General features: G+C 58.9%; 1 protein-coding gene across 2 annotated transcripts in view; it reads left to right on the top strand.

The window, feature by feature from the left end:
* The window catches only part of COL6A2 (collagen type VI alpha 2 chain), a 33,512-nt gene extending 10,797 nt beyond the window's left edge, over positions 1 to 22,715 (top strand). Inside the window, exons 2-28 of one of the 2 annotated variants that reach the window (XM_019717583.2) lie at positions 1,618 to 1,763; positions 1,868 to 2,466; positions 2,642 to 2,662; positions 3,423 to 3,488; positions 8,522 to 8,575; positions 8,656 to 8,700; positions 8,985 to 9,011; positions 9,231 to 9,257; positions 9,362 to 9,406; positions 10,001 to 10,054; positions 10,457 to 10,519; positions 11,024 to 11,086; positions 11,311 to 11,400; positions 11,965 to 12,027; positions 12,479 to 12,541; positions 12,785 to 12,847; positions 13,146 to 13,208; positions 13,387 to 13,437; positions 13,776 to 13,811; positions 14,159 to 14,221; positions 14,386 to 14,448; positions 14,628 to 14,663; positions 14,920 to 14,965; positions 15,187 to 15,339; positions 15,540 to 15,992; positions 16,134 to 16,172; positions 21,603 to 22,715. In XM_019717583.2, the coding sequence (XP_019573142.2) occupies positions 1,652 to 1,763; positions 1,868 to 2,466; positions 2,642 to 2,662; positions 3,423 to 3,488; positions 8,522 to 8,575; positions 8,656 to 8,700; positions 8,985 to 9,011; positions 9,231 to 9,257; positions 9,362 to 9,406; positions 10,001 to 10,054; positions 10,457 to 10,519; positions 11,024 to 11,086; positions 11,311 to 11,400; positions 11,965 to 12,027; positions 12,479 to 12,541; positions 12,785 to 12,847; positions 13,146 to 13,208; positions 13,387 to 13,437; positions 13,776 to 13,811; positions 14,159 to 14,221; positions 14,386 to 14,448; positions 14,628 to 14,663; positions 14,920 to 14,965; positions 15,187 to 15,339; positions 15,540 to 15,992; positions 16,134 to 16,172; positions 21,603 to 22,201 (3,057 nt within the window). In that variant the 5' untranslated portion in view covers positions 1,618 to 1,651 and the 3' untranslated portion in view covers positions 22,202 to 22,715. Of the gene's footprint in view, positions 1 to 1,617; positions 1,764 to 1,867; positions 2,467 to 2,641; positions 2,663 to 3,422; positions 3,489 to 8,521; positions 8,576 to 8,655; positions 8,701 to 8,984; positions 9,012 to 9,230; positions 9,258 to 9,361; positions 9,407 to 10,000; positions 10,055 to 10,456; positions 10,520 to 11,023; positions 11,087 to 11,310; positions 11,401 to 11,964; positions 12,028 to 12,478; positions 12,542 to 12,784; positions 12,848 to 13,145; positions 13,209 to 13,386; positions 13,438 to 13,775; positions 13,812 to 14,158; positions 14,222 to 14,385; positions 14,449 to 14,627; positions 14,664 to 14,919; positions 14,966 to 15,186; positions 15,340 to 15,539; positions 15,993 to 16,133; positions 16,173 to 18,929; positions 20,347 to 21,602 lie in introns of those variants that run through there. The other variant, XM_019717582.2, reaches the window with a different exon arrangement.
* Positions 22,716 to 26,535: the final 3,820 nt, after the last annotated feature.

Here is a 26,535-nt window from a genome sequence, read left to right as displayed (position 1 = left end):
TCTGGGTGCAGTCTCCCTGGCCCATCGGTCCCCTCCTCCCTCACCCGTAGCAGACAGGACAGGGTGGCACCTTGGTGCCCCCACTGGAATCTCCCCCCATGGGGGCAGCAGGGTGACAGGTAGTAGAGGATGGAATGTGCCCACATCTGTGTTCAGCCCTGACCGGTCCCCCTAAGGTCTCACAGTGGCCGTCACTAGTGGTTGATGGCCCTGGACCCCTTGGTTCTGATTGTCACAGCCCAACTCCCTCGTGGCTTCTGAGTTCGTCACGCCCTGGTCTGCCTCTCACCCCACCTCCTCAGCCCCCACCCCAACCGAGTGTTGCCCCCAGCCAGTCCCCTGGAACCAGCCTCTGCTCAGCCAGGAGCACTCTTCCTTTGGGTCCTCAGTCTGACACATCTATCACCCTCCTGGATCCCCTGAGCTTGCTTTGACCTCGGCAACTGTCACTGTCTACAGGGTCACGGCTCTTACCTGCAGCATCATGGCCTCTTGTCCCAACCATGACTCCACATCGGGGGAGGCAGGGCATGTCCTGTTCACCTCTAACTATGCCAGGACTAGCCCCTCTTCACCTTAAACCCAAGTCTGGTGGCACCTGCCCACACATCTACCTCCTCTCAAATATAAGAGGTCCCCACAGCATTGAGGGGTGTCACCAGTTAAAACCGCATTGAAGTGCCCCTGATGCGTCTGCTTCCCCCCAAAGCTGTCCAGGCACCACCCCTCACCCCAGCCCTGCAGGGCCCAGCTGGCCACCACTCCCCACCAGCAGGGCCCCAAGTTCAGGGGTAGAGACGCCAGGTCTTCCTTTGGGTCCACCCTCTGTTCTAGGGGCTCCTGGGAACAGCAGGGGTTTGTGCAAAGCAGGCTGCAGGGGCCCCTGCCAGAAGAGCTGAGCCAAGCCCCTTCCCCACACTCCCAGAGAGGCCCCATTCCTCCACGCCTGGTCCCCAGAGCCTGCCCGCCCAGCCCAGCCCCAGGTCCTCTGGTCCTGGGTTGGGCCTGGGCACAGAGGCAGCAAGCAGCAGGAAAACCTCCAATCCAAGGAAACATGCCAGGCACACCTTCCCTGGCTCTAGGGAAGGTCCCCCACCCCGAGCTCCCCAGGCCTGCCTGTGTGGCGGACCCCACGTTCCACCCCACGCCATTCTTCCTACCTGGTCAGCATGCGGTCAGTTGGACAGCTGGCATCAAGTACCAAGGCCCACTCTGCCTCGCCTGGGCTTCTGTCCCCTCCCGGTGCCCCTCCTCCCAGTTGCCCCCAGCTGACCCTTCTTCCCTGCCCCCCACACACCCCTCCCCCCACCCTCTTCACGATGCCCGTCACTAGCATTTCAGTTCTGGAAAATGCGCCCATCTGCCTAGCGACCCAGGCTCCAGGGCAGGGACGGCCGTGAACGCGCTCATCCCACCCAGAACACAGCCAGAAGCGTGTGGTCTCTGCGTCGATAAATGTTTGTGGCCCCCACCCAGGGTCCCTGAGCCTAGCTGCTGGCTGACACACTGTGTGTTCCACCCCCACCATTGGGGGGAGGGCTCTGGGGACAGGAGGGACTCATGGAAAGGATGTTGCGTGGGACGCCGTCTGCAGTGGCCACTCCCCCCCGGTTGCAGGACGAGGACGTCAGGGCGCACCGGTGCCGCCGAGATGCTGCGAGGCCCCTGCTCCGCCCTCCTGCTCTGGGGGCTCCTGGGGACGCTCCACGCCCAGCAGCAGGAGGTCATCGCACCCGGCACCTCTGAGAGAAACAGCTGCCCAGGTACCGGCGGTGGGGGGCTGGGAGCCCGCGGGTGGGCAGAGGGGTGTGGCAGAGCCTGGCGGCGGGGAGGCCAGCTCACCGCCGCCCTTGGTCCGGGTCCCCAGAGAAGGCCGACTGCCCCGTCAACGTGTACTTCGTGCTGGACACCTCGGAGAGCGTCACCATGCAGTCCCCCACCGACAGCCTCCTGTACCACATGCAGCAGTTCGTGCCGCAGTTCATCAGCCAGCTGCAGGACGAGCTGTACCTGGACCAGGTGGCCCTAAGCTGGCGCTACGGCGGCCTGCACTTCTCCGACCAGGTGGAGGTGTTCAGCCCACCCGGCAGTGACCGGGCGTCCTTCACCAAGAGCCTGCAGTCCATCCGCTCCTTCCGCCGCGGCACGTTCACCGACTGCGCGCTGGGCAACATGACCAGGGAGGTCCGGCAGCACGGGGCCAAGGGAGCGGTCAACTTCGCGGTGGTCATCACCGATGGCCATGTCACCGGCAGCCCGTGCGGCGGCATCAAGCTGCAGGCCGAGCGGGCCCGCGAGGAGGGCATCCGGCTCTTCGCCGTGGCCCCCAACCGGAACCTGAACGAGCAGGGCCTGCGCGACATCGCCAGCACGCCCCTGGAGCTCTACCGCGGCAACTACGCCACCATGCGGCCCGACTCCACCGAGATCGACCAGGACACCATCAACCGCATCATCAAAGTCATGGTGAGCAGCCCCCGCCCCCGCCGGGGGTGGAGGGCCAGCCTCGGTTTACCCCTTGTGAGTGAGGCGCCTGAAAAGGATAAGCCCGGGCAGGGTCCCGCTTGCTCCGATGTCCTGCGTTCCCCACTAGACGCTCCGGCTGGGGGCTAACCAGGCTTTCTCTCTGTCTTTCCTACAGAAACATGAGGCCTATGGAGAGGTGAGAGGCATTGTGGTCCTTGCCAGTCCTGTGCCTGCCGCGTGCCCTCGGGGCCTCTGAGCTGACTCAGCAGAGATTACACATTGCGCCTGACACCACCGTGGTGTTCCGGGGGCAAGGGAGAGAGATCCCTGTGCTCCATGTAGGGCCGGAGACGGGTTTGAAGGAAGGGCACCTGACCCAAACCATGCTGCTGAAATCCAGGAAGTCTGCATTAGTGTCAGTGTTAGGGTCAGCATTAGGGTCACCCACCAAGCAACTGCCAAGTGGACAAGGTGGAGGGTGGCCCTCCGGACTGACAGGCTCTGTCCCCCTGAGCTAGGCCAGGAGAAGACGGGTGCGTGGGGTACCCAGCAAGGGATCTGCTGCCTGGGTCCCTGACGTTACCCTTGGCCCTGTGTGTCCCAGCACCAGCTCACAGGAAGGAGTGCTTCCCAGTCCGCTAGGCTCCTACAAGCACAGCCTTTCCCAGAACAGCTGCTCACAGCACTGAGTTAACACACAAGCATGAGGTGCCTAGCCACCCGCTATGTGACCCTTGCTGCTGTCAGCCCAGCCTCGGTTTCTAAAATTTGGCTAGAACTTGTGTAGACCCCAGCCCCCTGGTGGGCGCCTCCTGAATCTAGTCCTTCATCCAGCCCCATGCTCAGGTTGGCCCACTACCCAGCGGGCCAGGGGCCTGGGCAGTGTCCTCCCTACCCCCACCCCCAGCTGGGACTCCTCATGCTGGCCTCACACTGCCCTTTGCTTCTTGTTTCAGTGCTACAAGGTGAGCTGTCTGGAGATCCCTGGGCCCCCTGGCCCCAAGGGCTACCGTGGACAGAAGGTAAGATGCTCAGACCACGCTGGGGTCCGCACTGCCAGGAAGCCCCCAACCCCTCTTGAACTACAAATGTAGAGTCAACTACACCACACGGGCTCAACATAGCTGACCCTGGAGGAATTAAAATTCAGTTTGTATCTACTTCCTTTTAAATAGCATGTTTGGGAAAAGAAGGAACACTTTTTTATTTTTAAAATTTGCCTTTAAAATACTCTTCAAGGAGAACAATCCAAGATGGCAGAGTAGATACACGCTGTACTTGCCTCATCCTGTAAAACATCAAAGTTACAACTAAATTATAGAACAATCAACCTGGAGAAACATCTGAAGTCTAGCTGAACAAAGGTTTTATAACTAAGGATATAAAGAAGCCACCACAAGACATGAAATGGGCTGACCCCAAACCTCCTTGTGGCAGATGAAAATTGGGAAGGATATCTCGGAGATGCCCCACGGAAGAGCAAGAAACTCCAGCCTCACACCAGGCTCCCCAGCCCAGAGTATTGGTGCCAGGAAGAGGGGCCCCCGCAACATCTGGCTGTGAAAAACAGTGGGAATTCTGACCATCTGGGTGGACTGGAAGGCTGCAGGAAACCCAGCTGTCCTCTTAAACAGCCCGCACATAGACTCACTTGCTCACAGGCACTCACCTTGGGCTCCAGTGAAGAGACAGTAACTCGGATGGCGTCGGAGACAAACGGGGCAGACTGAGGTGTGTGACTTCAGGCGGAGGCCTGGAGGAGAGTTGGCATTTTCCCTGTGTGGTGTCTTCTTCCTGTGCAGCCAGCAAGCAGGCGCCATCTTTCCTGTGTTGAGCCCGCCCCCTATGTTTACGGCCAAGTCTAAATCTGATTGGTCTGGTGAGCCCCGCAGCTCCACCCTGCTGACTCACTGAGATCCCGCCCACCCAACTCTCCCAGTGCTGGAGGCTTTTTCTGCAGCTGAACCTTATGGGAACCGACAACTGGCCACAGGCCTCAGAGTGTCCTGGCTTTTTGTGGCGTTACCCCAGGCCTGGTACTCGTGGCAGCCAACCTCGGTTCAGAGTGTGGCCTCTCCCACATGCCTCCAGGTTTAGCACAGGCAGCAAACAACCGTGGATCGTTCTGTAGCTCCTACCAGGTAGTCCCCAGGCAGTCACAGGCAGTGGGTGACCTGGGCCTGCACTTGAGCCCCTTCCAAGAGGCCCCAGAACCAACGTACTTGGAGGTTGGCTTCAGATCACAATAGAGCACTGCCCAATTAGCCCCACAACTGGCATAAACAAAGGGAGGTCTCAACAGGCACCAGAGCCCACTGGGGTGAGTCCCACTCAGTGGGGTAAGCCTTCCACACCGCAGCCTATAGGCTGTGGACGTAGCCAAACCCCACAGCCAGTCAGCCTGAGGGTCAATCCCATCCACTGATGTGCCAATAGCAACCAAGGCTCAACTATAACAGGAGGGCAAACACAAACTATACAAGGAACACTCTTGGAGCACACAGCTCAGGTGACCAAGGAGATTGTTCAGAGCTCCACAGGGCACCTACTACATAAGGTCACCAGGCAAGACTGGGAGACATAGCAGGTCTACCTAATACATAGAAACAAACACAGGGAGGCAGCCAAAATGAGGAAACAAAGAAATGCATCCCCCCAAAAAAAAGAACAGGAGAAAACTCCAGAAAAAGAACTAAATGAAATGGAGGCAAACAACATACCAGAGACAGAGTTCAAAACAATGGTTATAAGAATGCTCAAGGAACTTAGTGAGAACTTCCACAAAGAGATAGCAAGCATTAAACAACAACAAAAAGATATAGAAACCATTAAAAAGAACCAGTCAGAAGTGAGGAATGCAATAACTGAAATGAAGAATGCACTAGCAAGAATCACCAGCAGACTAGATCATCAGAGGATCGAATCAGTGATTTCGAAGACAAGGTAGCAGAAAATACCCAATCAGAACAGCAAAAGAAAAAAAGAATTTTTAAAACTGAGGATTGTTTAAGAGACCTCTGAGAAAATATCAAGTGTAACAACATTTGCATCATGGGGTACTAGAAGGAGAAGAGAGAAAGCAAGGGATTGGGAACCTATTTGAAGAAATAATGACTGAAAACTTGCCTAACCTGGTGAAAGAAATAGACATACAAGCCCAGGGAGCACAGCACACATCTTGTCCCAAACAAGATGAACCCACACAGGCCCACACCAAGACACATTATAATTAAAATGGCAAAGGTTAAAGACAGAGCGAGTCTTAAAAGCAGCAAGAGAAAAGTAACCAGTAACTTAAAAGTAACCCCCATAAGATTGTCAGTTGATTTGTCAACAAAAACTTTGCAGGCCAGAAGGGATTCGCTGAAAATATTCGGTGAAGAAAAGCAAGGACCTACAACCAAGATTACTCCACCCAGCAAAGCTATGATTTAAAATCAAAGGAGAGATAAAGAACTTCCCAGAGAAGAAAAGCTAAAGGAGTTCATCACCACCAAACCAGTATTACAAGGAATGTTAGAGGGACTTTTTTGAAAAGGAAAAAAAATATCAAAAGTATGAATAATAAAGTGACAATAGCTGCATATCTATCAACAATTACTTTCCATGTAAATGGATTAAATGCTCCACTCAAAAGACATAGGAGGGCTGAGTGGATAAGAAAACAAAACCCTTACATATGCTGCCTACAAGAGACTCACTTCAGATTGAAAGATACACACAGACAGAAGTAAAAGGATGGAAAAAGATATTTCGTGAAAATGGAAATGGAAAAAAGAAAAAAAAAAGAACCTGGGGTAGCAATACTTATACCAGACAAAACAGACTTTAAAACAAAGGCTATAACAAGAGACTAAGAAGGACCCAGCAATCCCACTTCTGGATAATTATCCAAAGAAACCCAAAATGCTACTTTGAAGGGACGTGGGCATCCATATGTTCATTGCAGCATTGTTTACAATGGCCAAGATGTGGAGGCAGCCTGGTGTCTGTCTATGGAAAAATTGGTAAATAGGAGGTGGTACATACATACAATGGCATATTGCTCAGCCAGGGAAGGGAATGGGTTCTTACCATCTGTGGCAGCATGGATGGACCTGGAGGGTATTGTGCTGAGTGGAGTATATCAGACAGAGAAAGACAGATGCCATATGATTTCGCTTATATGTGGCATCTAAGAACAAAATAAACAAAACAGAAACACACTCATAGATACAGAAAATATTTTGATGGTTGCCCATTGGGAGGGGATTGGGGGGCTGAGTGAAAAAGGGGACGGGATTAAGAAATACAAATTAGTAGTTACACAGTAGTCATGGGGATGTAGAGTACAGCATAAGGAACATAGTCAATAATATTGTAATGACTGTGTGGTGTCAGATGGGAACTGGATTTGTCAGGGTCACAGGAGGGGTTTGGGGCAGGGTGAGAAAGGTGAGGGGATTAAGAAGTACAGATTGGTAGTTACAGAATAGTCAGGGGGATGTAAAGTGAAGCATAGGGAATATAGTCATTAATACGGTAATAACTATGTATCGTGCAGGTGGGTACTAGTCAGGGGGATCACTTTTTAAATTATATAAACACCTAACCACTGATGTATGCTATACATCTGGAGTTACTACATAATAATATCGAATGTTAACTGTAATTGAAAAATTAAAAAGGGAGGAAGGGGGGAGGGGAATACGAGGTCCACTTTTCAGGTATAAAACTGGCAAGTCATGGGGATGTAAAGTACAGCATAGGGAATACAGTCCATAATATGGTGACAGCTGGGACAGTGTCAGCTGGTTGCTGGACTTACCATGGTGATCACTTCTTTAGGTCTATAAGTGCTGAATAACTATGGTGTGCCCCTGAAACTGATATAATATTGTATGTTAGCTATAGTTTTTAACAAAAATCTTTAAAATACTCTTGAAAAATAAACAAGCAGGTCAAGTACGTCAACAAAATGTGGAGGATGTTACTGTTAGTGATGTGAATTCATACAAAGACCACTTCGGTCGCTTGTTAAACAAGACGGTTAAGGGGTCTGGTTGCCCTGCATTTTCCTAACAGACCTGTACAAAATGAAATCGTTCCAAAATTCATACCAGAGTATCAGAAACGCCATAATTCATGTAGAACATTATGGAGAAAGGCAGACGGGACAGAACCTCACCTCTGAGGAGGCGAGACAGAGTTTGAAACACTGTTACAGAGAAAGTTTCTGCCAAGTAGCTTCCTATTTTCTTCCTTCTGAACTCGGAAGTTAGCTACCTAGACGCAGGTCTGCAAGGCCGCTGGCCAGGCGCTCCCACAGCCACCCTGATCTCCCCTGTCCTGGGACAGAGCCACCTGCCACAGTCCAGGAACAAATCTGCTACCTGAGCAGCTAGCTGTCCCCTCCCTGCAGGGCGGTGACTGGTCGTCCTGGGTGGGGGTCGCTGACAGCATCGGAGCGGCAGTGAGCTTGGGGTGCACACAGAGGGAACCCCAAAACAGGCACAGCAGCTTCAGAAGCCTCTGCCCACCCACCTGCGTTGTGTTCTGTGCTCTCCTTGCCTTTCCTTCTCCTCTTCCTGCCCCCAACCCTCCCTGCTCTCTCCTCTGACCACCCTCTCCCACCTCCCCTCTTCTCTGCGCTTCTGCACTGAAATTGGAAGTATATTAATAAATAGATGCATTTGAAACTTTAATTCTAGGAAGCGTGACCTCTCGATCGTTTCCTAAAGTCCTGATCTGGACATGCTACTTAGGTGCCCCCACCCCGCGTCTAGAGGAGTTGGTGTCTCGGTTTGAGGGTGGGCGCCGCCCAGGCTGGGAGTGAGCCACTGCAGAGGGGCCTCAGTGGGTGTCCACCCTGGGCTGTCAGAGCTCAGAGAAATGGGGTCAAAACGGGCCCTGGTCTGACGCAGGGCAGCTGACCTGACTCTGGGACATCCTGATGTGGCATTGCCATCGTCACCTGGGAGGGACCAGAAGCCTTGGCCACACTGACTCCGTGACAGGGTCCCTGGTGGCCCACCAACCTCTCCTTGCCTCAGTTTATCTTTTTGTTTGCTTTTAGGGTGCCAAGGGCAACATGGGTGAACCTGGAGAGCCTGGACAGAAGGGACGACAGGTGAGGGTCCTCCCACCCCATCCAGCGGCCCGTCCCCAAGACTGGGGTTACACCCACGGCCCTCTCTTCTTCTTCCACAGGGGGATCCAGGCATCGAAGGCCCCATCGGATTCCCAGGACCCAAGGCAAGTTGCCCTGAGCCCTGCCCCAGTGGCTGGGGACATGGGGACAAGCCAAGGGCTACCTGGCTCCATGTGGGGCCGGCCCACGGCGTCAGCCCACCCTTCCTGCTCCAATCCAAGGAAGTGAAGCACCTCAATATTTTAAATGTTGTCCCCAAACCAAGTGACTAGCCTGAGCCCCAGTCATGCCCTTCCACCTGAGACTGGTGACCACCACCCGCTCTGATGGCTGCCTTCTGGCTCCTGCACACACCCATCCTAATGGCTTTTCTTTCCTCCGACCTCAGGGTGTTCCTGGTTTCAAAGGAGAGAAGGTGAGATTCTGACTGAGCAGCCAGACCTCCCAGCCCCTCCCCGTGTCCTCAGTGAGCCTGTGGTCCCTGCTGGGGGCACGCCACGGCCTGGTGCCCGGGTGGTCTTGTTCTGGGGACCCTCTGGCCTCGTGTTCGGCTGAGGGCAGATGTGGGTCCCTAACGGGTGGGGTGTGTGATGCTGGAGACCTGAGCTAATGGCCTCATTTTCCTTCTGCGCAGGGAGAATTTGGAGCCGATGGGAGGAAGGTAAGTGGGGTGGTGGGCCAGGCGGGCTGGGCATCCCACCTTCCGGCTGCTCCAAGGGGGTGGCAATCGGGGCTGATGGCGTTCTCTTTTCCTTCTCCCTCCAGGGTGCCGGTGGCCTGGCTGGCAAGAATGGGACTGACGGACAGAAGGTAGAGTGCCCTCAGGCGTGTCACGGGTGGGGCGGGAGGGCAGTGGGCAGCATCTCAGATGCCACAGGAGTGAGCAGAACCTCCTCTGACGCTCGGGTCCTTCCCTGAGGCTGGCCTCTGGGCACACTGGCTACTGCCCACAACCTGTGGCTTGGGCAGTCCCAGTTTGCACTTGTCCAGGGGACACAAGACAAATAAGGACATTGCAAGAGCAGGATGGACATTTGCTTCTGAGAACCACGGCCCAGCCCTGCAGGAACTCCCCAGCCTGCCCTGCAGAACCCAGCTGAGCCTGACTGGCATTTCACAGACATGTGCAGGCACATCACAGGTGCACATGCCTGCACGTGCACACACACATGCACACATGTGGGGGGCACTCTAGACACTCATGCTCCCAGCTGAAACCAGGGACTGTCCCACCTCCACAAAGGTGTCGCCATGACAGTCAAGCCATTGAAAGACAGGGTCACAGGCCGCGTGCCTGGTGCACAGAGGCCGGCATGCGCTGGGCCCGCCTTTCACCCTCGTCACTGGGGCTCATCATCCCCACATCTCGCCGCTGACACATTTCTGCTCCCTGTTCTCCTTCAGGGCAAGCTGGGGCGCATCGGACCTCCTGGCTGCAAGGGAGACCCCGGGAGTCGGGTAAGTGCAGCCTCGGCTCCTCCCACGTTAAACCCCTGGTTCTGGAGGCACCGGACCCTAGGTGGGGCAGGGAAAGCTGGAGTCCCTGAGCATGGACACTGCCTGCAGCCCTGCTCTGCCTGTCCCTGACCCCCGCCAGGGTTCAACCAGGGCTGAAGTCACAAGAGGACAAAATGGCCTTGGGGGCACGTGGGTCCTGTTAAGGGTGGCTGCTTCCCAGAGTCCTGAAGGGCTCAGCGCTGAGCTTGTCTGGTCTTCCCACCCAGGCCCAGTGGGTCCAGGCCGCTGAGAACAGGGTGGAGTGTCCAGTCCAGAAAATGGGGGCTGGTTACCCTCCCCATGTCAGCTGGCCCTGGGCTTATGGGGAGACCCCGAGTGCAGCCCTCCCCTCTTCTCTTGCAGGGCCCCGATGGCTATCCAGGGGATGCAGGCAGCCCTGGGGAGCCAGGAGACCAAGGAGCCAAGGTAGGTGGCCGGACCAAGGTGGCAGCGGCCAGAGCAGAGCTGGGTCACCACCCTGCCGGTGCCTGCGCCCTGCTGTAGCGCCCCGCCTCTGGGGGAGGCCGCTGGGCCGGGAAGGACAGGAGAGGACCAGTCCCTGTCATGGGCAGGGGGCCTATGGTTGTCCTGCCCGGGGCTTCACCAGCTGGGGTCTAACTCTGCACCAGGCTCTCAGGTGCCTGTGTGGTTACTGCCTCTTAGGCCACGTGAAGTGTCACTTTGCCTGCCTGCGTCACTCCCCTGGCTACCCAGAACACTGGGGGGACAGGAAGAGCAGCCTTCCCTGCCCTCCCCCTACCCCCACGAGAAGCCAGCATCAGACGGGAGTGTCTGATTAATTCATCTGTGTGGCTGCCCAGGGCCTGCCCCCAGAAATGTGCTCTGCAGAGGGGGTGGGGGCCCCAACAGGATCCTGTCCCACGACTGGCATCTGAGGAACATGAGGCTGACCTCTCCCAACCCTTCCAGGGGGATGCTGGCCGCCCAGGACGCAGAGGACCCCCAGGAGACAACGGGGCCAAGGGGAGCAAGGCAAGTGCCCCTGAAGTCCCACCCCAGCCACACACCGGTGGTGCCCACAGAGGGGGCCAGAGGGACGACAGGCCCCCTCACCGGCCCCCTGCCCTGAGCAGGCCACCAGCCTCTCTGTCCCATTGCCATGTGCCGGGGCGCCCACTCCCTGAGGCAAACACGGTCCCACCTGCCCGAGTGTGGCCCAGGTGCTGCCGCCTGGCTGAGCTGTCCCTTCCCCACAGGGCTATCAAGGCAACAACGGAGCCCCAGGAAGCTCTGGTGTGAAAGGAGCCAAAGGCGGGCCTGGGCCCCGAGGACCCAAAGGCGAGACCGTGAGTTCGCACCCCTCCCACCCGCCTGCCTGGCCCCTCCTGGCTGCTGCCCTGACCCGGGCCCCTTTGAGCCTGAGGCGTCCCCAGGGTGCCTCCATGACCCCACTGCAGCAGGGGAAGGGCTGGGCCATATCCCTGCTGGATGCTCAGTGCCTGTGAAGTGGCACCGCGTCACCCTCCTGCCCTCCCGAGGGCTGAACGCAGCCCGCACACACTCTGTGGGGTCCCAAACAGCGTTCCCAGCCCACCCCACCCGCCCAGGGGTGTCCCACCTCGGGGCCGATCCTCCTGGCCTGGCCCAGAAGTGAGCTGAGTGACCGTGCTGAGCAGGGCCAGGCCAGGTCCCCGTCATGTCAACTAAGGCTTCATCCAGCCTGCCTGCTGAGCAGGGGCTCTGCCAACATTTCCTAAATCCTGGGCTGGGACCAAACCAACCTGCAGAGGATGAGGGTCTGTGCTGAGGCCAAGTGCAGGGGCCCTCAGGCCCCAAAGCCAGAGTCCTCATGGGGAGAGCCGAGTGAGGGGTCCCTGTGTGGCCCCCACCCACACACCCACTCTCCACAGGGGCGCAGGGGAGACCCCGGAACCAAGGGCAGCCCGGGCAGCGAGGGCCCCAAAGGCGAGAAGGTGAGTGTTCACCTCTGCACATGGGTCCCTGTGGGTCCCACACAGCATCCCCACCCTGGCGCCAAGGGTCCCAGGGACAAGGAAGAACAAAGGCCGCACAGCCCGTGGGGGTGCACCTGCCGAGGAACCTCAGGGGGCTTGGCCAGTCCCACGTGTGCTGTGCACAGCTGCACAGGCCCCCGCCCTGGCACACATGGCCTGTAGCCGTGAAGGGGTCTGTGCCTTTGGGGCAACGTCAGAGCTCCCCGGGAGATGTGGGTGAGGAGCTGGAAGCAGGGGCTCCCTCCTCTGGAAATGGGTGGGGTCCCTGCCAGGCTGCATGAGACCAAGCGGGCAGGGCTGCTTCCAGTGTCACCCTCCTCAATCTGGGGTCCTCCCTGCTAGGGAGTTCTGTGTTCTTCCTCACCTCCCACACACACACTCCAGACTAACTGGGCCTCTCTTCTCACAGGGGGACCCTGGCCCCGAGGGGCCCCGGGGCCTGGCCGGGGAGGTTGGTGGCAAAGGAGCTAAGGTAAGCAAGTGGCAGGCAGCACCCAGCTCCCTGGCAGGACAGGGTTGCACCTGGGACCCCCTGCCCCTCCCAGCCCTTCTCCTGCTGCGGGCCCTGCAGGGGGAAAGTGGGGTGCACTGTGCTCAGGGCTGAGGACCAAGGCCACGCCCAGGACCTGCTGGAGGGCAGCAGGCCCCCCCACCCTGCGACGTCCCCATGTTGACCACAGGCTCTCAGAGCTGCCCTTGTCCCCTTTCTCTGCAGGGAGACCGAGGCCTGCCTGGACCCAGAGGTCCCCAGGGGGCTCTCGGGGAGCCCGGGAAGCAGGTCAGTAGCAGGACATCTGGGAGGGCCCTGTGGCCCTGCGGCTCAGGCCCCTGTACTGCCACTTGGGTCCTCCTGTCCTTGGTCAGGACACTGTCCCCATTGGCAAACTCAGGCAGTGGGACAGGGACCAAGGGTCCCCATGCACCTCAGAGGGGTCCTGCCCTGAGGGGTCCAGCTTTACCTGGTGGGGCCTGGGAGCCAGGAGGGGGCATGTGGAAGAGGGGCAGCAAGGCAGTGTTCCTGGTGGTCAGAGCTGGACACGGTCAGTCTACCAACTCCCTGCTTTCTCTGACCTCAGGGATCTCGGGGAGACCCCGGTGATGCTGGTCCCCGTGGAGACTCGGGACAGCCTGGCCCCAAGGTACGCCCTCCCCTCGCCTGGGGGTTGGGGGAACGTCAGGAGACCTGATAGAGCTCCTGTTCTCACCTGGGGGATGGCACGCCTCCCCAAGGCCGGGCCCCACCACCTTCAGACCATGCTGACCACTCACGTTTCCCACTGGACCTTCGTGACCGACTCTCTCTCTCCCCTCTTCCAGGGAGACCCTGGCAGGCCTGGGTTCAGCTACCCAGGACCCCGAGGCACACCCGTAAGTCCTGGCATGGGATGGAGGGAGGGGCGGGCATTGTCCTGGGAGACGGGACGAAGGGGCGGGGGGGGTCACATGTTGGGTGCAGACACAGGTTCCCTAGGAATTGTCTCAGACACAGTGCAGGTGGCATTCACCCAGATTATTGTAACTGAGACCACACCCCACACCCCCACACCCCCACCCCACCCTACCCCCCCCACCCCCCCACCCCCCACCCCCGTGAGGGAAGGGCGGGGGCTGCAGAAAACCTTCAGGTCCCCAGCTATGCCCTAGGGGTCAGCGTGTCTGCTCTCGGGGATCTGTGCTGACTAACCCTACCTGTGCTTGCTTCCCAGGGAGAGAAAGGCGAGCCAGGACCGCGTGGCCCCGAGGTATGAGGGGCCCCTCTGCACCCACCTGGGGTGGTCTGTGCCCTACTCCCCAGGTGGGAACGCCACATCCCCTCACCTCCCGCTGGGCCAGCAGCAGCTGCCCCCAGCTGAGCGCTGAGTGTGCTGGTGGCGCCCAGCACTGGTCTCCCTCTAACCGAAAACCACGGCCACCTGAAGGGCCCTGAGCTGTTACCATCTAACCAACCCCAACAGCAGGCCCAGGCTCTCCAGCCAAAGCACATCTGTCCCAGCTGACTCACGGGGGGGTTTTGGAAGGCTGGGAGGGGGCATCAGAGCTCTCCCAAAGACGTTCCCTCCCGGGGGCTCACATGTGTCCTGTGTCCCAGGGGGGCAGAGGCGACTTCGGGGTGAAAGGAGCACCTGGGCCGAAAGGAGAGAAAGGCGAGCCTGTGAGTGTCCACTCCGTGTCCCGCCTCCCTCCTCCCTCTCATCCCTCCTCCTCCTCCTCCCTCCTCCTTCTCCTTCCTCCAGCCTCCTCATCCCCACAGCCCAGGGCGGTGTGCAGGGACCACCCAGGGTGTTTGCTGAGCCCCCCTTCCCTTTTTCTTCTCAGGCAGATCCTGGTCCCCCTGGTGAGCCAGGCCCTCGGGGGCCAAGAGGAGCCCCAGGACCTGAGGTAGGTCAGTTGCCGGTCCCTGGGCCACCCCGGCTAACACACACCCCGAACCACAGGTCTGTGCCCGTGGTGGAAGCATGGAGTCAGTGTCCAGGGTTGGGGACATGGAGGGGGCGGGGACCCTGCCCAGCCTCAGCTGTGACAGTAGTCACCTCTCACTATGGTCCTTCCTCCTGCAGGGAGAGCCCGGCCCCCCTGGAGACCCTGGCCTCACGGTAGGTGTCAGTAGGGGATGGAGTCAGTGTCCTCCCTCCTAAAATCGAAACGCGAGTTCAGAGGGCAATGTCAGAGGGCGAGGTCAGAGGGCAAGATCAGAGACTGAGGTCGGAGCAAGGGGAGCATGCCAAGGTCAGAGGGTGAGGTCAGAGGCTGAAGTCTGAGGCAAGGGGAGCAGGGCTGCAGGTTCCCCACAGGAGCGCCCTTCGACCCCTCCCGGGTTCACTGTGCTGGCCGGGCTGACCTCTGTTGCAGGAGTGCGATGTCATGACCTACGTACGGGAGACGTGCGGGTGCTGTGGTGAGTCTTGGCTCCCACATGGCAGTGGAGCATGGCTGCCCCCGGGCCAGGACACTGTGTCCTCGGGTGCTGTCATCCAGGGGTCGGGGTCATCCTCCGAGTCCCGCCCTCCCTGTTGCAGACACGGTTCTCAGCCATGCCCCTGGCTGTGTGCCCCTGAGGTCTGGGGGGTGTGCAGCTGTGGTGAGTGCACACAGCTGGTGCCCTTACCCCGCCTACAGACTGCGAGAAGCGGTGCGGTGCCCTGGATGTGGTGTTTGTCATCGACAGCTCCGAGAGCATAGGCTACACCAACTTCACGCTGGAGAAGAACTTCGTCATCAACGTGGTCAACAGGCTGGGGGCCATCGCCAAGGACCCCAAGTCCGAGACGGGTCAGCTGTGCCCACAGGGGCCAGGGCGGGTGGCCAGCAGGCCCTGAGACCTGGTTCCAGGAATCCGAGGATGGACAGAAATGCAAGGGAGGGACGTTAGCATTGCCAAGGGTCCCAAGGCCCCCACTTGAGGGTGGCGAGTGTGGGTGGTGACAGCGGGCACAGGGCCAGCCCCCTCATACCCACGACTGGCCCCACAGGGACCCGCGTAGGTGTCGTGCAGTACAGCCACGAGGGCACCTTCGAGGCCATCCAGCTGGACGATGAGCGCATCGACTCGCTGTCCAGCTTCAAGGAGGCCGTCAAGAACCTCGAGTGGATCGCAGGCGGCACCTGGACGCCCTCGGCCCTCAAGTTCGCCTACAACCAGCTCATCAAGGAGAGCCGGCGGAAGAAGACCCGCGTGTTTGCGGTGGTCATCACTGACGGCCGCCACGACCCTCGGGATGACGACCTGAACCTGCGGGCGCTGTGTAACCACGAGGTCACCGTGACAGCCATCGGCATCGGGGACATGTTCCACGAGAAGCACGAAAGCGAGAACCTCAACTCCATCGCCTGCGACAAGCCCCAGCAGGTGCGCAACATGACGCTCTTCTCTGACCTGGTGGCCGAGAAGTTCATCGACGACATGGAGGACGTCCTGTGCCCGGGTGAGCGGCCACCAGGCCCTTGTCCCTGCAGTAGGAAGGAGACTGCACGACGGGCCCGCGGGGCAGGGCGGGGGGCGGGGCTGGGAGTGTGTGGGGCAGCGGACACTAACCAGGACCCCGGCCTTCTTTCCTCTCTCCTAGACCCCCAGATCGTGTGCCCTGACCTTCCCTGCCAAACAGGTAACGCAGGGCAGGGCGCTGCCGAGCCCCGCCCCAGACTAGCGGCTGCCCAGGTCTGGGGGCCTTGCAGGAAAGTGCGCTGTGGCGGTCCCTCCCCAGCGAGAAACCTTCAGATCAGTCTCAGACCCCTGGCCCCAGCGTGTCTAAAGAGGGAGCTGGGGGGCCCAGGGTTTGGCACCTCGAGCTTCACCCACCCCCACCCACCTGGTACATGTGGGGAGGGGTGCTGCGGGCGCCCAGGTGCTCGGGTCTTGTGGTCCCCACGGCTCACCCGGGAGGGACAAACACCCAGGGCTGTCCTGGCCCCCAGTTGCGGAAGTCCCGGATCCAGTAAACGAAAGGGTTAATTTAAACCGATCTGGGAGCAGCTGATGGGCTCCCTTGGACCCCACGGGCACTGAGCGGCGCTTGGCGCGGTGTCGGTCTTCCCCCTGGGAGCAGACTCCAGCGTGCGTTTAGGAGGCGGTGCCGCCGCCCCACGTGGTGCGTTGTGTGAGCGGCTGGAACGCTGGGGGCGCACAGAGACTGTCCCCAGGGGTCCCAAGGGGGCCTGGGAAGGGCAAGATGGCGTCGTCTCTCCTCTGAGCGTCGTGCTGCCACCTCAGCAGGTGCACAGTGACTGGGGCCACATAGCCCACGCAGGTTCGCCTGGGGCAGAGCCCCACTCGGCGAGCCTGCCCACTCCCACCTGGGTCCTAGAGCCACCGCAGGCAGAAGGGCTCTGGGCCTGTCCCTTCAGGGAGGGGGCGGGGCTGCCGGGAGGTGGGGCCGTCGTGGAGGGGGCGGGGCTGCTGGCAGTCAGCTGAGGTCACAGGTCGGAGACCCTGTTGAAGCCAGGCTCCTCACTGGACGGCGGCACGTCACCTGGCAGGTCTGGGGGCTCTGCGGTGGCCTAAGGGAAGAAAGGTGTGGAGAAGGGGGAAGGGTCCCCTCTTACTCTGACAGAACTAAAAGGAAATGCTCTCACGGTTGTACCTGCGACCAAGGTCTGGGATCATCCCAAAGGCTGCCTGGGCCTGGGGTCCCCAAAGTCTGCTGGGGACGGCTGTGTGTGGTGACCGGAAACCTGAAAGCTGAGACACTGTCCTGAGAGCGTTGGCCCTCCCGAGGCGAGGGGGCTGGGGTCCACACAGAGACTCCAGCAGCCTGCAGACTGTGCGCCTGCCCTCAGGGGGCCCTAACCAAGTCCTCCGGGGTGGGTCCCATGGTCAGTGTGGCCTCTCGAGGACACAGACCAGACCCCAGCCCTGGGCCCAGGCCAGCAGTGGCCTGGCATCCTCGCCCGGCCCTGCTCTAGCGGAAATCTTCCAGTGTGTCACCGTTGTTGCATGTTAGCTGCTCCTGAGCGGGCTGAGGAAGGTCCGTCCCTCTGCCCCTCGTCAAGACTCCTTGTCGTGAGTGGCACTTTGTCAGACGCTTTGTCTGCGTCTGTTGACTCATTTGCGAGGCTCTTCAGGCTGTTGACGTGATGCATTGTGTTGACTGCTTTCGAATGTTGGATCAGCCTTGCAGAGCGAGATAAACCCCACTGGGGCGTGGAGTTTAAGTTTTTTTATGTCTTGTCGGATTCCATTTGCTAATATTTTGTGATTTTTGTGTCTGTGCTCATGAGAGGTCTTGGACTGTAGTTCCCTTTCTCGTGGTGCCTTTGGTTTTGGTGTTAGAGTCACACTGGTCCCCAGGATGGTGATTCCCCTGAGCCTCCAGGACACAGCCCCTTTCTCACTACACCCTGCTAAACTCACAAGCTCCTCCTCCTGTAAAATGATTAGAAGTTTCTAAGTAGACATTGTGACCAGAGAGGAAGAAAACAGATGTCACTATAGACCACGCTGTGACATGTGGGGACTCTGGCCTACCGCAGGCTGGGTGTCCTCCTAGGCATTTGAGGGCTACAAACAGGACGTTGGGTGGACGCTGCCAGCTCTGGCATGGTCCTGACCTCGTGGGCCAAATGGCCTTGTCCACAAGAGGCCCAGCCATGCCTGGGCTTGGACCAGGCCAGGGGGCGGCTTGATTGTGTCAGAACCACAGGGTATCAAAGAGAAACAAAGCCAGACTGCAGGTAAAGGCGGCAGACAGATTTTATTCTAACATCGCTACTGCAGGAGAGAGGAGGTCCAGGGTAAGCTGAGCTCAGCTCCCCCAAACAAAGGCAGGGGACCTCTAAAGGTTGGTGCACAGGGGGCCTGGGGAGGGGCCCACGTGACGAGGCCCCTGGGGTTTGCTGACTGACACTCACTCAGGGGAGAAACAGACTTCTTGTATCTTTCAGAGGTACAAGTGTTTGCTGCTCCTGGGTCTTTGGGGGACCATTCTGGGCTGGGAAAGGCTCACATCTCAAATGGCACAGAAGGGTTTATAACTGCAAGCTTTTAAAGCAGCTGTTCCGAGAGGGGTCCTAGGACCATGATTGGGCCGCAAAGACAGTCCTTTCTCCCGGCAGCATGGAGCATTTTAAGGGCCTGGGGTCATCGCAGGGCACTGCCTCCAGCGGTCAGTGGCCATCCTAGAGTCCGGTAGGGTCTGTGGGGACCAGAGGTGCATCCCCAAAGCCCCACTTAGCTGTGCCACCGCTGTGCCGTGCCCCAGTGGGGGTGCTGCGGCCTCCCTGTCTCCTGTCCGACGCCTCGTGAGCCTCAGTCCCATTCCTGGCTCTGGTCCTAACTTGTCTTAGAGGAGAGAGGCCCAAGGAGGGCGGCAGGAGGCCCGCTCACGCCGACTGTGTCCCTTAAAGCCTTCTCTGGATGCCCGCAGATGGACCGCGGCCTGGCAGCGAGCCCCTGGTCACCTTCCTCCGCACGGAAGAGGGCCCAGACACCTCCTTTCCCACGAGCATCCCCCTGATCCAACAGTTGCTAAACGCCACGGAGCTCACGCAGGACCCGGCCGCCTACTCCAGGCTGGTGGCCGTGCTGGTCTACACCGCCGAGCGGGCCAAATTCGCCACAGGAGGCGAGCGGCAGGACTGGGTGCAGCTGTTCATTGACACCTTTAAGCTGGTGCACAGGGACGTTGTGGGCGACCCCGAGACCACACTGGCTCTCTGCTGAAGCCACAGGGCCACTGCTCGGAGAGGCTGGAGCTGCCCCCACTGGGTGCCTGCTGGGCACAGGTGGCTGACGACAACAGGAACCTCTCAGTCTGGAGGCCTGATGCCAAGATCCCGGTGTCAGCAGGGCCCTGCTCCCTCTGGGGGCTCCCGGAGGGTCCTTCTTGCCTCCCAGCTGCTAGCTGCCTGCACGGTCGCATGGCCTCCCCTTCTGCAGCCTAACTTCTTTCTCCCTTATAAGAACGTAGGTGGCATTTAGGGCTCACAGATAACCCTGGACAATTTCCCATCTCCGTCTGTAATTTTGTCCCATCCGCAAAGCCCTGTTTGACCACAGAGGGTCACATTCGCAGATTAGGACGTGGGCCGCTTTGGAAGGACAGTATTCAGGTGACCACACCACCCCGTCTAGCTGAGCTGTCTCACGCGTCTGGGGGACGTAAAAGTCCCCCATTAGGTCAAACCCGGCTGCCAAAACTGCTGGCTGACAGTTGGGGGAGGGACTACAGACACCATATACTCATCTTTCTCCAGCCCCAGGCCCCTGGGAGAGGCAGGGAGCCCCATCTCAAAGGCTTCGAGGACGCTCAGACACAAACATGCCCGCTCCCCCAGAAGCCGGGTTAATTCAGAGGAGTCCTCATCCTGGGGTTGGGTCCCTGTCACTGCTTCAGTCTACGCCCCCTCCTGTTTCCTGGGGCCAGGCTCTCACCCCCACGCTGGCTGCACAGACTCTGTGCCACAGGTGGGGGTCATCAGAAGGAACGAAGGGGAACAGCAGAGCCTCCTAAACACCCCAACACCCCAGGCTTAGCCTCCGGCCTCTGTGCCCAGTCACCGTGTTCAGGAGAACGCCCCAAACCCCCTCTCTTGCATGTCTGTCTGCTTGTAGGACTAGAAGTCAAGGCACCTGGAGAACCTGCCGAGCTCTCAGCTGTCCTGGCTGTGCATCTAAAGGCTGTTTTTTCTTTGCACTGCCACCAAAATAAGCTACATCATTAATAAGCTCCTTAGAAAAGTGTCCTGTGTGCTGGCCCCCAGCACCACATGGTGACACTCCTGGGGGTCGTCCTTCAGATGTTTTGAGCACACCTTCAACATCCTATAAAAGCTGGAAAACAATGGAAATACCTTGCTCTGGTCGAGTGATGTGCTGGGGTGACCTGCTGCTGGCTGGGGGCTGGTCCCAGGCAGGTAGGCGCCACCCAGGACCCAGGTCCTGGGCAGAGGCCCTCAGTGCTGGTGCTGTGGATCAGGAACCCCTTCCTGACAGAACCCCCACGCTCATGGCTGTGAACAGTCCTTTCCGGCTCACGTCCAGGCAGGGTGCCCATGGGGCTGAGGAGCTGGATGCAAGCAGGAGGACCAGCCCCGTCCCTGCCCAGCCCTCATGGCGGTTAGAGTTGAGGTCTCAGGCAAGGACTCGAGGGAGGGGCCTGGCTTTAGTGTCTGTGGTGGGTGGCCCATGTCCCAGCCCATGGTCCCACGTGTGTGCGGAGCAGGTTTTCAGGCTGTGTGTGGTGCCCACATCCCCCAAAGGCTCAGTCTCAGTCCTGGCTGCAGCCCTGCCCCCACGCTGTCCGTCATGTCCAGGGCTGGTCACTGCTCAGAAGGGGGCAAGGATCTCCTCAGGTAACAGTGAGTCACCTGGGCTGCCGCAGGGTTCTGGCCACACCTGTGCCTATTGCCCACCAAAGCCTTGTCCAGTCAGAGGGGACACAGGCCCCTTCTCTTTCTGATACTCCAAGGGCCAGGAGAGATGTGGCCTGGCCAGTGCCAGGCAGCTCTGGGACAGGGGAGTGACAGGGTCACGGCTGCAGGTTGGTCCTTGCGTCCATGGATCTTCAGGGCCGGGGTCTTCGTGAGGTCTTTCTACACAATTACAAATGTGATGACAGCTTCCCTGCCCCCCCTCTCCCAACCCCTCCCCACGGTCTATGGCCCTTCTGGGGGTGTCCAGTTCTTGGGCCAAGTGAAGGGCCTTTGCTGGGCTTGGCAGAGGTGCTAGGCAGGAATGGTGCTCGCGGGGCAGAAACCCCTGTGCCCTCAGGTTTGGGGACATTTCCTGGTGAAAGCACAGCCAAGAGAGACGGTGATGGTCTCAGGAGACGGGGTGGGACTCTGGACCCCTCCCCGGGGACTGTAGCGGGAAGAGGGCTCCCAACAATAGGTGACTTTGGGGGCAGCCCCCCCAAAGCTCCAGCAGTCCATGTTGCTCCAGTGAGCAGGGCCCATAAAGAGATGGGGTGCAGAGTGTGGCAGATGGGCTTGGCCAGAGTGGGGTAATGGCCTGGCTGGGTTATGATACTTGGCCAGGGCAGGGCCGGGGGTGGGGCTCACATGGGTCACCCCCGCCCACCGCCCCTATTTCCCCCCAGAGCTGTACGTGGCCCAGTGCACACAGCGGCCAGTGGACATCGTCTTCCTGCTGGACGGCTCCGAGCGGCTGGGGGAGCAGAACTTCTACAAGGCCCGGAACTTCGTGGAGGAGGTGTCCCGGCGGCTGACACTGGCACGCAGGGACGATGACCCACTCAATGCACGTGTGGCCCTGCTGCAGTTTGGGGGCCCGAACGAGCAGCAGGTGGCCTTCCCGCTGACCTCCAACCTGACGGTCATCCATGAGGCGCTGGAGAGCGCGAGCTACCTCAACTCCTTCTCACATGTGAGCTCAGGCATCGTGCATGCCATCAACCAGGTGGTGCTTGGCACACGGCCCGGGGCGCGCCGCCATGCTGAGCTGGCCTTCGTGTTCCTCACGGACGGCGTCACGGGCAACCACAGCCTGGAGGAGGCGGTGCACTCCATGCGCAAGCAGAACGTGGTGCCTGCTGTGGTGGCTGTGGGCGATGACGTGGACATGGACGTGCTCTCCAAGATCAGTCTGGGTGACACAGCTGCCATCTTCCGCGAGAAGGACTACGACAGCCTGGCTCAGCCCGGCTTCTTCGACAGGTTCATCCGCTGGATCTGCTAGCACCTCCCCCGCGCCCGCTCCCGCCCAGCCCACGGGCGCTGCCCTCCTGTCCACGGTGCTACTCGGACCCACCGAGAGAGACCCAGTGCGCTGCAAACTCCATCTCTCCAGGTGTGGGTGTGGTCAGGAACAGAGGACCCCCTTCCATCCCAGCTCTTCCCAGGGTCCTGCAGCCCTGGGTACTGATGCCCACATCCTTCCTCTCTATCCTGTAGCATCCTACCCTCCACACCCACCCTGGACCCCAGAGGCTTCCCACGGCACACTTCAGACCCTCATCGACAGGCCCCTCTTTCCCCTCGGCCTCCTTCAGCCCAGCCCCTTCCCTGGGCTCTCATCTGCCTTTCAGCACCTTCCAAAGCCTCTCTGACAACCCCACCAGCCCTCCTGGACTTCCTTCCAGGTCTCCGCCTCACCTGTGGGGGTCACCTGCCCCCATCAGGCAGAGCTGTGACAGCAGGCCCTGAACGTCCCTGTATACACATGCCCCAGTCCAATAAAGGCTTCAAATCGCCTCCTGCTCCCCAGCCTCCATGTGTCTGTGCCTGCCAGGGACACCTTCAGAGGCCAACTGGACTCATACCATTCACACACCCACCAGAATTTATCATACCCCCTACCCCATCCCCTCCACTTGCTCTGTACACGGAGATGGTGCCTGGCCGGGCCTCCTCTCGCAGGAACAGGTGCTGCCTCCAGCACTGGCTGCCCACTGCCCCCAAGTGCACAGACTGGACAGCCTTGTCAACCTTAAAATAGCCAGTTATTTTACCAGCAAAAATGGGTTGATTCAGGAATAGCTGAGGAATTGCAATTCCAGACACGCAAACTAGGGCAAACCATAGGAAAATCCTGAAAACAAAGGAGAGTCTAATATTATAGAGAAAAAGGAGGGAGTTGGGAGGGGTGGTTATGAGCAGAAGTCCATTGGAGGAGAGCAAGAGTTCAGCGTGGTGGTGGCTTCTCATTGGCTGAGTGTGGTGGTCTCTCATTGGCTAGCCTGTTGCTGGGCCAGGAGAAAATCTTCCTTCCACCTGCCTCAGTAGTGAAGTGGGCTTCTCCCTCTTGGGGAGAACAAGGTACCGTAGCTTCTTCCTGCTGGGGCCCCACATGGCAGTGGGTGGTTGTGTGTGTGAGAGCGCCCCTTTCAGGGCTTCCCCGCCCTGATTTTAATGAGGTTTCCTTTATTCATTTTCCCAGCCTGAACCATGGAATCCACAGCTGTCTAGTCCGCTTTCAGCTGAAAACGATGCTACTTGGTTGGTGAAGTCTCCATTTAGCCTCAAACCAGGGCTAACGTTTTTAAAGGATTCTTGTTGGTTTGCACAAAGACATCTTGTGGATAGCTAGATTTTTTTTTTTCTGGCAACCTCAGTGATTTCTTGTTCAGACTCCCAGGTCTTTCAAGCTCACCCTCTCGGAAGGGCCCAATTAAACCACTGGCTCCCACAGACAGGAGCTCTGATGGCGCTGTTTATAGTTTTCTGGGGCTGCCCTAACCAAGTGCCATAGGCTGGAGGCTCCCTCAGAGGCCCTGGGAAGGCTCTGCTCCAGACTCCCTCCAGCTCCCAGAGTGCTCAACACACTGGTGTCCACAGAGTTCTCCACGGGGGACCCCAAACCTTGTCAGAGGGCAAAGGCACCAACCCTCTCTCGGGGCTACACTCTGAACCCCGTGTGCTCTGCCCTTGGTGGGACCCTCAGACATACTGCCTGCTACGTGTGATATTTGAGTTAGGGTCCTATGACGGTTTCATACAGGACCCTTCACTTCATACATACTGGACACCCTCAGACCCTCCACCATGGCTCCGGCTGGCAGGGCCCCCTGATCTGCCTGCTCTCTGTCCCCTGGGTGGTTTATCTCCTGTCCAGCCTCCCTTCCTCACACCTGACCCTGGACAGGCCATGAGGTCACCCAAGTCCTGAGCGGTGGATGAGAGGCAGGGACAGTGGCCAAAACCCGCTGCTCACCCATAGTGGCTCGCAGTCCTGTGGCCACCTGCCGCCCAGAGCGTCAACCAATAGCAAGGGTGGAGGAAGCCGCTGTTCCCTCCCTGCCCCACAGAGGCCACCTGCTGGAAAGTGTCAGTGTCTGTGGGCCTCCCCAGGCTCCTGCAGGGACATTATCATCAGCAATGACACCTGCCTGGTCCCTGAGCTGGTGAGTGACAGATGGAAGGGGACCCAGCACTGGACCAGCCTCAGTCATGGGGGAGGGTGGGGATTGAGCAGCACACGGTGACATGAGTCCCCAGAGGACCCACAATAAAAGGACAAGGGGGAGACATGAGCTAAGCAGCTAGACACCTCCTGGGGCCACTGAGCAGAGCCTGTAGAGCTGGTGCCAGCACTTGGTTCACACCCCAGCTTGGGCCCGACACCACCAGCCTCAGCTCCATCCATAAAGCCCAGGGTGGGGGACGGCTGCCAGGAGCTGAGGGATGACGCGGAGCATGGCACACACCCGGTGGGAGGCCTCCGTGATGCGTGTCTGCTCTAGCCGGGGTCAGCGCAAACACTGTGTAGATTCCAGATCAGACAACGGGGTTCCCCCACCTCGGCTCCAAGTGCAACCCCCATCGACCTGCTCACTCACAGCAGCAAGGGTGACCTCGGGTGTTTCGTATGGAGAAGTCCTCGAATGTGGGTTTGCTGCCACAAATGCACACCACACAGAAGATACACAGTAAAGGTGTGAGGGACACTCCCAGATCCCCTAAACCCTCCCTGCCCAGAGGCAGCCATGCTAGGGACATTCCAGGGACAGCTGAGGTGGAAGATGTCCCTGGCAGGAGCTGGAGGCTGGTGGATATTAAAGATTGGACAGTCAAGCGCCAATAGGAAACCAGGCGACGACATGGACAGGCCACAGAAAAGGAAACACATCATCAATGACACGAAAAGATGGTCATCCTCAGATATAAAAGATAATGACACTATACTGACGCCCATCTTTCACCTCTTGGGACAAAACCCCCAAAGTGTGAGGACACACTCAGTTGGGACGCATATCAGTCAGCTCCTGCTGTGTAACGACCAGCCCGAGGCTCACAGATGGGACAGGTAGCACTGACTACATCATGGATGGGCAGAGCAGCTGCACATATGACTCCAGGCAGCTCTGGCCCCACTAATGCCCTGTGGTTCACTGTGGGGCTAAGGCCGCTCGGGAAGGGTTCGCAGGTGGCGCTTGGAAGCCCCGGAGGGGCAGGGGGGACAAGTGAGTCTCCTGAAGCCAGGCAGGCACTGCACACGTCCCTTCTGCCCACATTCCATCAGCTAAGCCAATGTCTGGGAGCTGGGGACACACTCCATCTTCAGAGGTGAGAAACGGGGCACCTGTGCAGTGGGCACAGGGGATGTAGGGAACATGGGGCATGTAGCCACTCGGGAGGGTGACGCCCCACAACTCAGCAGTTCCACCCACCTGTGAGCCTCATGCAGGATGTCGGTGGTGCCAGAACCAGATACATGGTACCCAGAGCACTTTCTTCCCGTGAGGAGCACGACAGCCCAGCACCCAATGGACAGGGATGCACCTGCGATGCTAAGAAGCAGCCAGGCACTCAGGTGGGTCATGGATGCCGTCCTGTGTATTCAAAGGTCAGCAAACAGGGAGAACTGGACTGTCATGTCTGAGGGCATGTTTGTGCCAAGCAGGTCTGCAGTACAGCAGGGTCGTGGGGTTAGGGGCCAGGGGAAGGGGGATTCCGTGATGGAGAGATGGCCACTCAGGACAAGCTTTGTCACAAATTGCTGAGTAATGGTCATTGTTTTGAGCACCTTTCTGACGTATCTCATATTTCACGATAAAACATTAAGAAGATACAGGAAGGATGGGTGAATAAAGCAACTGCCAGCAGGCGTCTGTCTGAATACAGACAGGGACGAGCTCAGCTGTCTCATTAAGTAGAACCCAGGCATCATGCATGACCTGCTCTCTGCCTGGTGACAGTGATGGGAGACTAAGAATATGCATGCACCTGTCGTGCCTGTGACTGTGGCTGCAGAGACAAACACCACACGGGCACAGAAGGGACTTCAGCAATTTCCTGGAGAGGCTGCGCAGGGGCGCTGCAGGGAGCAAGTGGGGAGCTGCTCTGCAGAACCCTGACATTCCGGTTTTTGAACTACCAAATACAACGTCCCTGCCAGAGCTGGTGGGGCGTGGCCCTCCCAAGCCCCAGGGGCCACAGGGCCACCTGCCTGGGCCGCTCTACACCAGGCTTCCTCAGCCCCAGCCCTAATGCTGCAGCTCACATCCCACGGTACACCTGGCCTCCTCCACCTGGGGCCCCATCCAGGATCCCTTGACCCCTCCCTCTGGTGCC

The sequence above is a fragment of the Rhinolophus sinicus genome, linkage group LG01, assembly GCF_036562045.2.
Source record: "Rhinolophus sinicus isolate RSC01 linkage group LG01, ASM3656204v1, whole genome shotgun sequence".
NCBI lineage: Eukaryota > Metazoa > Chordata > Mammalia > Chiroptera > Rhinolophidae > Rhinolophus > Rhinolophus sinicus.
The sequence above is the reverse complement of the archived record's forward strand: the minus strand, read 5'-3'. Positions and strand labels throughout refer to the sequence as shown.